Below are 14593 nucleotides of genomic sequence, written 5' to 3' on the forward strand. Positions count from 1 at the left end.
AGTCTCTGATTCTAGATGGGGTGAATATTACTTTTGAGAATGCATTGATCGTTTGGAGAGGGACCTCTATTTTTATGCATCACAGCAAGAGTTATTCCCATCAAGGAAAGTATTGCAGCCGAAAATTTATGGCATACAAAGACCAAAACTCTAGCCGGTTTAAGTTCTTAATCAAACACTGCAGCCCTTTATTCCTAATGTGATTAGAAGACCAACACTTTATAGTTTAAGACAGCAATAAGTCTTACAGCAAGATCATGCGTATGTGAAGACCTCCACCCCACGCACACAGTGATGGCTAATTAACATTTTTCTTGGTCAAACATTTCCACTTTTGGCATTTCATTAACATAGCTATCTTTCTAATCATAATAAATCATTAAATTATAATTAAATTTACACTAGTACTAGACATCCCATATTTTTATACCATAATTTTATATCATCTTAGGTGACAACTTACATGACATTTATACATTGGACACTAAAAAATAACAATAAAAACTCAAAAAGAAAAAAAAAAACTTTGTTAAATATAGTAATGACATGTAAAATGATATAAAAATATGGTATAAAAATGTGGTAAATATAACATTATTGTAAAATTTATTTAAACTTTTGGAACATAATAGGTTTCTAACACATTCTAAGCAAAGGCCATCACTTAATCCTATGGAGTCACTAATCTTCCACTAAATATAATTGCCTGACATCTTGAGTATTGTTGTATTCCTTAAAGATAGAGGTAATCACAACTTGTTTAAAGAAAATCTAAAAAATTAAGAGGCAACTAGCTATTCTCACTTCTCATTTTCTCCAAGAAGAAGCCCACATGAAAGCTACATCTTACCCCAATAACCAACAATTCTTAAATCTGCCACTAGTCGTTCCAAACCTTCCTTATTAGACAGTCATCGAACCATAATTGGTTGTAGACGGGATACCAACTGATGTGACAATATTTTATTAATTAATATATGAAATTATTTATTTTAAACAAATAAAGTACTAAGATGTATATACCCTATCATTTGATACCCAAATTTGATATTTCTAACATTTATATATCTTTGTATTATTATTTTAATAAAAAAATTAGAAAAACTATATTTGAACCCACTAACCATAAAAAAAACATTATAAAAAATCCACAGAACCCTAACGGATTACCCGAGAGAATTGAGTTTTGAGAATGAAAATTCTAGTCCGACCGCCCCACTATCACCCCTATCGAAATCTAGTGATGCACACTTTTGCTTCAGTTGATGCGTAAAAGAAAAACGAAAATTCAAAATAGAAAACAGTTAGACACTTAGACTCATAAATATATAAAACATTTTTAAACGTACCATCAAATAATTTCCCTCCACTCTCTCTCTCTCTCTCTCTCTCTCTCTCTCTCTCTCTCATAGAGGAACATTGCTCCGTGCTCAAACCCAAACTGCAAACCCTAAATTGCCCAATGTCTCTCTCTGCCATTCCTCTATTTCCAATGGCCTCCAAGTTCCCCGAGGAGCCTTGCAACAACTCCGAGATCAAAGCAGAGACAATAGCCCTCAGGATCAAGAAGAAGCACTCTCGGCCCGTGAGCAATTCGTCGACACTGGAGACAATAGCCCTAAGGGCCCGTTTGGTTCACGTAATTGATTTCGCAAGAAATTAATTCCTTTGCATTTTCCAATTGTAAAATTAAACTAGGAATTAGAGGCCATAAATGCTGTATTTGGTCAGTTTTCTAATTGTACCCTAATCTATTATTTATTTTGAAATAATAGTAATTAGTTTTATAAAAAAAAATAATAAATGTTTTTTCAAGAGGGAAAAAATCAATTCTATTGCTCTAGCAAGAGTTTCATTTTCCCCCGTATATCAAATTCCCTTGGGCCATGAATTAATTTTCCTTCCATGTGCTTACAAAATATGATCTCCAAAATTTGAACCAAACAAACGCTAAAAATAATTAAATCTGAAAATTACTCAAAGAGTCATAAAAGTAAGTTTTTTAAAAAAAAATTATAAAAACAATTTGCTCTAAAAAGTGAGTAAAAAAACCGCAGACCCAACGGATTACCTGAAAGATGAAAATTCCGGTCCCACCCGCCCCGCTGTCACCCCCTATCGGAATCTAGTGATGCACACTTTTTGCTTCAGTTGATGCTTCAAGGAAAAACGAAAATTCAAAATAAAAAACAGTCAGACACTCATACTCGTAAATATATAAAACATTTTTAAACCATCAAATAATTTCCCTCCACTCTCTCTCTCTCTCTCCCGCTTCACAGTCTCACAGATGAACACTGCTCCGTGCTCAAACCCAAACTGCAAACCCTAAATCGCCCAACGTCTCTCTCTGTTATTCCTTCCATTTCCAATGGCCTCCAAGGTCCCCGAGGAGCCCTGCAACAACTCCGAGACCGAAGCGGAGACAATAGCCCTCAGGATCAAGAAGAAGCGCTCTCGGCGCGTGAGCTTCGCCGACACCGAGATCACCTCCGTCCACATTTTCAACCGCGACGAGGATTACGACACCCCTCCCGACTCCTCCAAACCCACTCCCAGCCCGCTAAACAACGCCGCTGCCCAGCCCGAGAATGAGGTCGTAGGGTTTTTCAGGGACTTGGGCGGCGGCGACAGCGACGATTTCAAGGACTCGGATGACGACGAAGAAGACGACGATGGGAGAAAGTCATTTTTGAGGCCCATTAGGTCGCCCTCTCCTGGGAGTAGTGTTCCCGGTTCTGCTACCTCCAATGACGGTAAGCTATAAATTCTCTCTTGTTCTTTGGAATAATTAATTTGTTTTAGCTTTTTGTTTGGTTATCGGGAAAATATTATACACATATTAACGAAAGGAAAGGAAAATTCTCAAGAGGATGATGTAATTGGTGCTGTGTAATAACGGCTTGCTTTACTGCGTGCTTTAGCTTTCTTTAATAGAATGCCTGTAAATTAAATTGTTACCTGTATATATGAGCTCGTTGCTGGTATATGTAGTAATTTCAATGCGATAGGTGGTTGCCCAACTGAAACGCTTTCGATTTATTAATTCTATATGAGGCGGTTGGTGATATTTGAATTACTAACGACCATAGTAACACATCAAGCATTTTGGCCCTTGAATGTGCAAATTTCACGTGTCTGAAGATAAACTGTTTGAGTGTTTTTTTTTTATTTCGTTGTGCAGAAGACAGTTTCTTTGGCCCTGTATCAGCACATTTCATTAGACCTGGACGGTTATCTGATTCTGCGGCCTCAGATGATATTCACGAAGCTACATTGGATACTACAGCATTTTCAATGCATTACCGTAGCCTTGCGAGGTCAGACTCTGGAGGAGATCTCAAGACCCCAACGGCGGTTCGTCTTGCCTTTGAAGAGAAGATGCCAACCCATAATACCAACCCAACTGATTCAGGAAGTCTCATGTCTCTAACAAAACCGAAGAAGCTAATTCCTCAGTCTTTGGAGCCTGTTGATAAGGTCAGAGGTGGTGAAGAATCTAATGATATGAGTATTATAGAAGAAAATCCACATAAGTATGATTATGGAAGACTATCTCCCACGTTAAACGCACTTTTGGCAGAAGGCAGCAAGAATCTGAATGCTGACTCTGTTACTGCCCCCATCAATGTAATGCCATCAAAGGGGGATGAGGTTTCTGCATTACATGAAAATGGGATTGGCCACATGGATCTAAGAAATGGTAGAAGTTCCGAAAATTCTGGCACTCATGGTATGTCCACTGAAGCAGCTTCTGTTTCTCGTATCAAGTTGAGTGAGGCAAATGGTAGTTATCTTCGTCAGATTGCTTATGATGTCTCATCTAACAGAAGTCATCATCAAGATACTGGTGACTCCATTGATGGCAAAATTCAGACTCCGAATCAGTTAATCAAAGTAAGAATGGCTCTTGTAATATGGACTTTGATAGAACTGTTGCCACTTTCATGCAGTCTCATCCATTTGTAACTTTAAATAAGTAGATATGGGGATGCATGTCTCGTTGTTGTTAAGAGGATTGTGATTGTGGTGTTGTTCGAAAGGAGACAATTTCATGCACCCAAACAAAAAAGGCCCTGCAAGTGCATGTGCTGTAATGCATATAAAAACTGAGTTCTCCTAATGGTTTAAATAAAATGTGACAGTATCTGATTTGGAATGTTGCTATTTTATGGTTGCTGTTGTTGTTTTTGAATAGGTTAAACCGTTTTGTGACTGTGGTAAACAAATGTTGGAACTCTGTGTGTATGGTTGGGTTCTGTAATCAATAGGGCTGTGCTAATGAAGGTAATGGTGGTAGCTGTTGGGTCTGTTAGATTGTATATAGTGTATTGAGGTTGATGAAATTGGCTGTGTAAACGTAAAGGGTTGAGTTTAATGAATCAAAGTAGTGAAGGAAAGAAAATTAGGAACTTGGATGTATTTGGTTAACCAGGAGGTCTTTCTGGTCAACCATGATAATTTGGTTAAGTACCTCGAGTACATGGCCTCATCTTTCTTAAAGACTATTGCGGCTTTGATTGTCTCATTGTCACAAATATTTGTCTGGTACTTTTGTTACTGTCATGATTCATTACACTCTTTTCATTTAGTCTTTAGTTGTTGTCATCTTATGTCTTGGTTGCATGTTCATAATCAACTTATTCTATACTGAAATAGACATTTCAACAACATTTTTTTGTATACGTGATTAATATCATCATGTTAGAGTTATCATGCTTGACAATTCATGACTTATCACTGCCAACTGTTTAGTTTACATAGTTGATGCATTATTTGTGCTCAGATTCTAGTTGAATATCTACACTATTATCTGACCTGTTTATTTAACAATACCAATGAATAAACTGTGAAGTGCTACAAAAAAAAAAAATACTCATGAGCTTTATATGGGTGTACTGAGTCGCAGGCTTAATCTTTTGTTGGCAGGTGAATAAGGAATTTACTAACGTTGCATTTGTAAGGGGTATGGAAAAATTGGAGTTAACTACTGTTAATGGCGACACCCTGCCAAATGTTGATAGGAAAGCTCTTCAGTTTGATGTGTATGCCCAGCATGAACCTGCTTATGAACATTCAAGTCAGGGCTTGGTGAAAGAACATTCTCCTAAGGAGAGAAGATATAATTTTAATAGTGATCAGCATTCTGACCAACAATATGGATCACCAATGGAGGAGGGATCCATATCCTTGTTATCTGCTAGACGGCACCAATCAATTTTGAATACTCCTACTCCATCAAGACATTCAGGGATGGTGACTCCTTCCTTGAAACAACCAGGTTCTTTTTTAAGCAAGGGAGACACAAAACATAGTGAGTGGGTTTCATCAATTCAGAAAAGCATTTCCAGGTTCACAATTCCTGAGCCTTCTCCCTGTGCTTCTAGTCTCAAAGAGGGGATTGACAAATTAAAATCCAGATTATCAAGTTACTCATCCATGAATTCTCCCTTAAAAACTGTTCTGGATGACATTAGCAAAGATTGTAGATTTTCCAATTCTCCTACTTTAGAGAAGCAATTAGCTATAGCTGATCTGGAGAACAGAGGACAGAAAAGTTTGTTTGACAAAGATAGCGTTGAAAACGAGAACCCAATAAACATTAGTTTTCCGGGACAGATTCAAGAGACCGCAGACCTTGCAAAAGATGAAGAGTCTCTGCATTACATGTTTACAGACACTCTTTCGAAGGATAAAATGGCCAAACCAGTAAAAGCAGTGGCTTCACCCTCTCAGCTCTCATCATCAGGAAATAAAATGACACAGCATCACTTGATGTCAGAAAATCCTTCTGAAGGGACATTGGTTTCTTCCGGAACTGATTCTGTATTGGCAGATGAGCGAGAAGATAATCTTCTCCATTTGCAAATTGAATCTGAAAAGAACTTCCAATCCCCTTCAAGGGGTGCAGGCATTCTGAACTTTCAGTTGGGAAGCCCAGATAAATATTTTCAAGCTGGACCAGAACCACCCCAATCTAAATCTTATGTCTTCAGAAGTACGACTGAAACATCCCTTCAGGTCAGTCTCTATATTTGTTCACTGTTTAACAGACATGGACATTGCACCTATATTTTATGCCACACAGCTTTGGTTGAGGTTGTGCATGGGCTGGTCGTTTGAAGCCTTCCATGCTAATTCTAACCTCATTAGGCTGGGTGATGGGCCTTAGTTCACTCAAATTTGACCACAGCTTTCTTACAGTTGCCCATGCATCAGTTAGCTGCAGTTAAATACTAAGCTGTTTTATTTGAAAATATTGTTCTTTGATGTTTAGAAATTTGACATTTTGTTTGGTACATGGTCAACTAGAGCCCTTCTAGTAAAGAGTCAGCTCAGAATCCCTCCATAAATGGGCCAACTCAGAGTCCGGCCATGAAAGAGCCAACTCCAAGTCCTCTCTGGCGAAAGACAACTCAGAGTCCCCTCAGGAAAGAGCCAAGTCAGAGTCCCTGCAGGAAAGAACCAACTCAGAGTCCTCCCAGGAGAGAGCTCACTCAGAGTCCTATAAAAGAGCTTATTCAGATACCCTTCGTGAAAGAGCCAATCCAAAGTCCCATTGTGAAAGAGCCAATTCTAAGTCTCATTACAAAGGAGCAGATTCGGAGTCCCTCAAGAAAAGAGCCAAGGCAGAGCCCCTCCAGGCTGGATTCATCTTATGCAGCACTCACTGAGAATATGCAACCCTTTGTTGGGAGAGACATGGTTTCTTCTGTGTCCAATTCAAATAGGCATCGAAATGATGATTGTTGTCAGGGACTACATATTTTACAGAGTCCATTTTCCGAACAAGATGCAGAGAATTCCTTTGGACGGAAACGAAGAAACCTAGGAACAATTCTTGAGGATGGAGACTGTACAGATAAGATCCACAGAAGCAAGAGAAGTTCGAAAGTTCACAGAAGTGGGAACTATAGTCCGGAGTTCATGTTGGACCAGTCAAATAAACTTCACAATGACAGAGAGAAGCTTGGGAGTGATTCAACAAGGAAGTGCTGGACTGATGTGTGTGCACTTCTGTTTTGTGTTGTCAATCTACTTGAATAGTCAGGTTTTCTGGCAGAGAATTATAAAGATTTTTGCTTTTATTTCTTATTTTTTGACTTAAGAGTTCATCTTGCAGATTTTAGCAAAATTCTCAGGAGATTCAGAACAATTGCTTTCTCCATCAACAAGCAAACTAAATTTAAGAGCGGTATGTTCCTTTTTTCTCCCATTTCTTCCTCCCGAGAAAAATTTAAACTTGGAGATAGAATTAACTAATCATCATATGCTCAAGTTTATTTACCCTTTGTTTTCTTCTAGTCATATTACTGTTTTGTCATTACCATGTAGATTGGTGTACTGGAAGATATCTTGGTTCACCTGCTGAAGGCTAAAAAATATGAGGCGCTTTGTTCTCAAATTCGGTCTCAGGTCTGCTGAATTAAATAATAAAGTCCACTTAAGGTTCTGTTAATGAACATATTTACATATTATACTTAAGCACATTGCATCCTTTAAAGCTTATAAACATCTCAAGTTCTCAACTTCCCATTTTTCTGCTAACACTGGTATTTTATCTGTGTGCAGAAGGTCAATTGCACCAGTGTTGGGCATAAAAGGTGGTGTCTTACATTATATGTATGACTGTTATGTATATGTGGCTTGGGTTCTTACCTGTCCAGGAATCTGGTTTTGCATAATATGCATTGGCATTAATGAGTTGATGCCTTTGCAGGGTAGCTGAAGCAAGATTGCTGCTTTATAAACTAGTGCTTGAAAAGGCAAAATTGCAGTTATTGCGTGTGAGGCGCGATAGATTACAGGTTTTGTTTTGTTATTTTTTTTATCTAAAGTTAGCTCTTCTTTGCTTTTCATTCTCTAAATATGCATGCAGTTTGTCACCTGCCCTTATACTTGCATGCAGAGTAGAGTACAGCTCATTAGCTCTGCAATTCAGGAGTGTCAAATGCTGAAGTTGAATTACATCCATTGTCAGTCTGAACCTGGTAAAAGAGAGACTACTGTTCATCGGCAGTCCTGTTTAGTTAATTCTGAGGGTGAACAAGAGGTAACCATAAATTTTAAGATTGGGAATCTGTTTTCCATTTTCTTTGTCCCTGCAAAAATAGCTCAAAAAACTGCTCTTGCAAACTCATCTCTCTGTTTTTCCACTAATTTTAACAAACAGGTTTTAATCACGTATAAAAAAAATCAAAGATTTTAAATAAAACTAAAAACTATAGAAGCCTATTGTAAAGTAGTATTTAATGGTGCAATTATATGCTAAGTTACTTATTTTAAAATAAATTAAGCAATTATGCTTCCCATTGGGCATTTTGAAGCTATGAAGCAGGACGTAGGACACACGAAATGATAAAATCCTGAAAAATAGACGAGAACATTGTGAGTGGACAAAAGTAAATAAATATGTTTTTCGCGGAAAATTCCCCACTGCTGCCTCCCGTAGGAGTCTGGGCCGTATCTCAGTCTCAGTGTGGCTGATCATCCTCTCGGACCAGCTACTGATCATCACCCACTTGACGTCCATCCGATGCATCCACTATGGTTATTTCGTACCCCCCTTTTTCTTTTCGTATGATTTTGCTTACTATACCTGCTGCTGTAGCATTATAAACATTATTGTTACTCTTGCCCCCGTCAGGTGTTCTTGATTCCCATCCAGATAATGAGTTTCATAAACGGGTATATTTTTATAGCGTGTCTCTTTAAAGTGGAATTCATCCTTTGTTTTTTCCTTTCCATTCACTAGGATCTCTTCCGTTTCATCGATTTTGTCCGGATCCTCCTTTTCTTCCGAAAAAAGGGAATTGACTGTATGTAATGTTTTACTTTTGTAATATGAAGGCATTTTTATTAATGGGTAAACAGCTCCTACGTTATTGGGCATAATTTATCAGAATAACAAGTCCTATTTTTTTTTTTCTTATGAGCCAATCAGAGCATATTCAGTAAGATTTCTGGTGCATAACTAATTCCAAGAAAGATGCAGTAAACAAAATTATTAGTGGAATTTGTAGACAGGTTTGTGTTTTAAAAAGTTCCAGAAAAGTAAATAAGATGAAATGCAAATTACAGGATAAGAGAACCATAATAAGCTGTTGATGTTGATGTTGATGTTAGTACTTAGTACCCTTTGCTTTTTCCAAACAATTTTTGGAATATATTATATCGCGTTGCTCTCTCTCCCTCTCTTTGCTTCCTTATATTAAATGCCACAGGATAAGGGTTCACTAATAGGAAGATACATTCACCATCATAATGTATCCCTTAGTATGTTAGTTAATAGTTTGATGTTCATTTGGGCAACAAAAGATGAGCATCACAGCATTCTGGTTTTACTAGGTTCACTTCCATTTTGTCATTTCATTGTTAGAGTTGTTACCTTGTTGATCTGAATCTGGTCCAGTTCAGCTTATAGATGTTATAACATAATTGTATGGAGATAATCTAGTAAATTCAGGTTATAAAATATTTGTTTGTATATATATTTATTTCTCAGGTTTCCTGTGATAAAGTGAGCACAATGAGGCAGGAGCTTGAAGCTTTAGAGAGAGAAATTCAAAGCTTAAGAAATTTCTTTCACACTTATAGCAAGTTGAAAGGAGAACCAAGTTGTGCTGACACTGTTGCATTAGTTCATGATCATCTCAAGGCAAGAACATTTTGCAGGTTTATACGTCAGGATTTGCAGGTATTTCTTATTCATGCTATGATTTTCTCAACACATGAAATAAATGTCTTGTCACTGACAGATACCTGTGATTTCGACAGTTATGGGATGTTGATGATTTTGAGATCGAGAATGGTCACTACAACATTCTTCTCCGCTATCATGGTTACATCAGCCAAAGGTTTTTCTTTTCCTTGGCTGTTCTTTTCTTTATTATTATGTTCTTGCTTGAGGCTAAGTCACATATTTTCGTTTTTATTACCAAATTCAAGTAACACCACATGTGTTTTCATTTTGACAATATACAGGTTTACGGGTACTGTTGGTCCAGCATCAAACATAGTCATCTCAATAAAATTGAATGATATAAAGATCACAAAGGTAATGAGTCAAGAAGTTGTTTCTTTTATTATTTCTTTTCTTAATGGATTAATTTTCTTGTTCATTAGGACTTCCCAAACATTGATGCTCAAGTTGCATTTGCTTTTGTGCTAAATGCTGAGGTCACTAAGAAAAGCGTTGATTCAAGATGTTTGGCACAAGAAACACAAGTATGTTACCATTACAAGTGAATGCAATTTTAGATGCATTAATTTTAATGAGATTGAGATACTCCATTTTAATACCTATATGTTATGGACTTTATAGGACTGTCAAAGTGGATAATATTTGACAATCTTCACGTTATAGGCTGCTCACTTACTTTGGTCTGTTTTGATAATGTAGGTAACACGTTCACTGCTATGCAATCTGCTAGATGTGCTTGAGGAAGTGCAGCTGGCTCGAATTGAGATTGTAAATCTGATCCAGACAAGTTTTCATACTCCATCTGGTAACAAATATATTCTAATTATGATTGATCAATTTGTTTATCTGAACTTTTATCATCATTCACCGAATTAGTATTGGCCCACCTTAGCATACAAAGTTATTTTGGTGACTAAAATTTTGGTATATATGTTCTTGTTTGTAGCGGAGCAGCTTGATCTTCAGCTTTGTTTCCTTAATTTGATGAGTGGTAGAAAGGTGACAGTGACTCTTGACGTGACATGTTTGAGCAGGTACAGTCCTGTACAATTTCATGCATTCATCTTTTGCCTATTCGATTGGAAATTTGTGCCATATTGATTGGCGTGATATTTTAATTTGTGAACCCTTAAAGTAGTGTATCTCACTGCTGCAATGGTTTGCTGTAAATTTCTATGGCTCCTTTAGGTTTAGGGCCCAGATATCTTTTATTTGTCTCCTGCCTACATTTGGTCATCATGTACATGTTACTTGACCTAACAAAGACATTCAAATTCTGTACAAGTTAATACTGTTCTGGTTTTAGTTGAAGGCTTGACATGGTGACTTGTGTGTGTCATCATATCTAGTTACCAATGCATGCATGATAGAATATTTAATGCTTCACTTGAAACCACTTTCCTTGTCTTTACCACCTGAAAGGCCTAAATGCTGTATGGTCTGCTTTGTAGGCCCTTCATGCGATGGAGAGCTAAACTACTTATGAGATAATAGCAATGTTTGTTGGTATTGAGTCTGTCAACATTCTTTATGCCATTTGTACTTCAAATGTGCTTTTTAGTAGATGTATATGTAATTATATATGCCTTGAGTGACTTGTTTGTTGGTTTCTGTACAGTGGGGTTTATCCTTCAGACATCCTTCCATATCAGAAACAGGCTTCCATATCTGCAGCAGAAGAGTTGCTGCCACAGTCACTTTTAGCTGAAATTAGAGCTGCAGCTCACAGTCTTCAATCTGGATATATGAGGATAATGAGGCTCTGCAAGTGTATTTCCCACATCGTGTAAGCTTCACACACGTGAGTATATATTCCCAAGGGGAGGGTAAAGGTGGCACCAACACATCGTTGGACTTCTCTTAATTGCAGACATTGGCGAAACTTAGAGGGGACTAAGAGAGACATGGCCCCTGCAAACTTTTGAAAACAAAAAAAATCAACAGAAGTTGTAGAATACTACTTGTTGAGCATGTGTGTCACTTGAACATACATTTTTTCTTCCCCTCTATTATGTTCTTCTCGTAAACATTGTAGTTAAATCAAATGACACCTAACTCAAACCTCACAATATCATTTGGATGCTTGATCTTCATGGTTATGGGTAATATGAGTTTTTTTTTTTTTTTTTTTTAACTGATTAATATTGGTTTTGGTTTTTTTTTTTTTTTTATTGTTAAGAGTGGTTTATTTGAAACCAATATTGTGTATCTTTTTCTCGATCTAATTTCTTTTTCCCACATTTACACTTGCAAAACACACAACTATTGATGATTTATTTTTAAAGGGAAATATGTTTGTTACATTCTTTTCTCCCTAAACGTTGTTAGCTAGATATTTTAACTAGATATTTTCGAGAATTTGAATCCCATGTAAAATGACAGTTGAACTGTCTTGGCAGCCTACCGAAAGCTATTTTTTTGTCGGCTACAAGATATTTCCGGGTCTATATTGGAAAAACTTGAGTTGAATAGTCAATGGTTCTCTACTTGTTAAGTTTCCTGACTGGACCATTTTACTCAATCCCTCTTTTATTCCAAAAAAAAAAAAACCCTCTTTTTCTACTGTAAGAAGCTGCTTTCTTCACCCATGATATGAAAAGGGGATACAGATCTGATATCATACAGTGCCAAACATCAAACTAATTAGGTTTGATTTTTGTCTTAAAGATTAGCAAATAAAGACAGTTGATAAAGCTTTCAGTCAGTCCAAAAATAAATTTGATAAAGCTTCCAGTCAGTCCAAAAATGAAATTGATAAAGCTTGCAGAACCCAGAAAGCTCTTGTATGTGAAAGTAGGATTGTAGGTCAACAATTTTCTTTTCTCTTACTGGACTTCACTGGCATGTTATTTGGTCCTTGTCAGTTGTCAATGACCAGACTGGCTGGGAGTGAGATATTAAGTCTAAGGAGGAAAAGATATTTATGGGGGGCACGTGGCATGAGGTGGGGGAGTCAATTATTTTAGGGAAAGGTCAGTTAGGTAAATATCTAACATAGTATTAAAGATAGGGAAAAAGGCTTGCGCTTTTTGTGAAAGTGGGGTTGAATCTCACATGTCTTTTCTTTGTCAATCAAGTGACAAGTGGGCTTTTGATACTACGTGTACAATGCCAATGCCTTATCTGTATAAATAAGATGTAGCTGCGCACTCCTTCATATCTTCTATTCTTCTATATTCTCCACTCTACATCATCTCATTTATATTATACTCTGTTCCCATGACACTTCTGACTTTTCTCTCTCTTTTTTTTTTTTTTTCTTTCTTTCCAACTACTATGGGATTTAGCCATTTAAAGGTTCAAGCACATAAAAGGAACTAAATAGGATGCTCTCTAGTCTCTTCCTTATCCATCTATATTTTAATCAATTAAAAATGATGGACAGCCCTGATTTTGATGCTATGATAAGAAATAATGAAATTAATAGTTTTGTAAAAGAAAAATCATTGTCTTCTATTACAATATTGTAAATCAGAAATGATGGACAACTATGTACGCCAAGTGGGTTTTTCATAGAAGGGTTTTTTATTTTATAATATTTATGTTTTAGTTTTCTAAAAAGAAAAGGGGATTAACCAAATAAATTTATAGGTTTAATTATAGGCCAATTACAAAAAAAAATCAATAAATATTTTTATTATTACAAATTAGTCAATAAACTTTTTAAAAATACCATGATATCAAGATAAATTATGTGAATTAACAACCGGACAAAAAAAAAAATTTATAAATCTTGCCACTATGTTGACATTATTAATGTCTAATTTTTAAAATTACATATAAGTCAATAATGACCACATACTTTTTTTAAAATTATAACTGTGTGACAATTACCATTTTGTATTTGGTAACTGTGTGACAGTTATTGTTTTTATGTTTTTTAATTGGTAACTGTCACACAATTACTCTTTTTTAATTAGTAACTGTCACACACTTATTGATTTTTAATTAAAAACTGTCACACACTTACCGTTTGTAGACTTGACAGTCACCATTTTTAAAATTGAGTTAAAATAATTTTGAAGGACATGATAGTAGTTTAACACTAGGAATAGTATAGGGCCACCCAAATTGGGCTGAGCCTATTGACTATTATGTAATTAGTGATATGTACATGTGACCATTATGGGAATCTAAATTATATTTTAATTATTATGAAATTTTCAAATGTTTTCTTAATTTATTTGTAATTTTCTATTAAATATAATCATCCATTTTTCTTTGAGAAAATTATATATTATTTTTACACTTATCAACATAGGGTGCTATATTTATAGAAAAAAAACTTACGAAGATTAACATGTGCTTTATACTAAGTAGAATGATAACGATGCATCACATTTAATGGTTATGATATTTGTTAAAGAAATTTAAAGTATAATTAACATATATAACATGCCATAAAGATGAATAGAATGATAATACCACACCATACGTATTGGTTACAAGTAAATGTATTTTAGGTTGCAACAGGCTCATATTATGTTGTAAAATTATGAATACATGACATTCATTATCCGCGTATTATTGTTGAATTCTAAGTTAATTATTACATAGAGACTTCATTTTCACTGTTCTTTGAGTCTTATTGGATTGCAAGTTGCCTCATTGGCACTCGTGAGGTTTCTAGAGCTTTAAGAATCGGACTAGGGGATGTGGCGTTAAGAGAGTACAAAAGAAAAGGTACCCTTTGGATATTGGATTGGATGGCCGTCTGAAGCATCAAAATCAGATGGGAAAAAAATAATAATAAGAAAAGCAGAAACAAAGAAAACATGAAAAGCAGAGAAATAAGCAAAAATGGAAACAAAAACAAGGGACAGATGTAAAAGAAGGCATACCCACATAAGCTGGAGTTAGGCCACAGCAAAAGCATCGTGTGGAAGCACT

General features: G+C 36.0%; 1 protein-coding gene across 3 annotated transcripts; it reads left to right on the plus strand.

Annotated features, from left to right (window-relative positions):
* The first annotated feature begins 2274 nt into the window (after positions 1-2274).
* Positions 2275-11829, plus strand: LOC147287941 (uncharacterized). Of its 3 annotated transcripts, none has more exons than XM_086239999.1 (16): positions 2275-2756; positions 3185-3897; positions 4930-6021; positions 6313-7005; positions 7124-7195; positions 7336-7416; positions 7573-7604; positions 7721-7808; positions 7910-8053; positions 9506-9697; positions 9778-9857; positions 9985-10057; positions 10126-10227; positions 10403-10508; positions 10650-10737; positions 11322-11829. In XM_086239999.1, exons 1-16 carry the CDS (start codon positions 2372-2374, stop codon positions 11491-11493), a joined length of 4113 nt encoding a protein of 1370 aa, XP_086096125.1. In that variant the 5' UTR covers positions 2275-2371; the 3' UTR covers positions 11494-11829. The 3 variants fall into 3 exon arrangements, with proteins under 3 accessions (XP_086096125.1, XP_086096126.1, XP_086096127.1); XM_086240000.1 differs by having other exon boundaries at positions 3188-3897; XM_086240001.1 differs by lacking the exons at positions 9506-9697; positions 9778-9857; positions 9985-10057; ... (2 more) ...; positions 10650-10737; positions 11322-11829 and adding an exon at positions 8328-8389.
* Positions 11830-14593: the final 2764 nt, after the last annotated feature.

Source organism: Dryas octopetala, chromosome 4 (assembly GCF_963921425.1).
Source record: "Dryas octopetala chromosome 4, drDryOcto1.1, whole genome shotgun sequence".
NCBI classification, from domain to species: domain Eukaryota; kingdom Viridiplantae; phylum Streptophyta; class Magnoliopsida; order Rosales; family Rosaceae; genus Dryas; species Dryas octopetala.

What these genes read in the sequence shown, in the direction of transcription:
- LOC147287941 (XM_086239999.1), top strand. Translation starts at nt 2,372, where the DNA reads ATGGCCTCCAAGGTCCCCGAGGAGCCCTGCAACAACTCCGAGACCGAA. An exon ending in CAAGGAAGTGCTGGACTGAT is followed by an intron (nt 7,006 to 7,123) that starts GTGTGTGCACTT and finishes TTCATCTTGCAG; the next exon opens with ATTTTAGCAAAATTCTCAGG. An exon ending in GTTTGGCACAAGAAACACAA is followed by an intron (nt 10,228 to 10,402) that starts GTATGTTACCAT and finishes TTGATAATGTAG; the next exon opens with GTAACACGTTCACTGCTATG.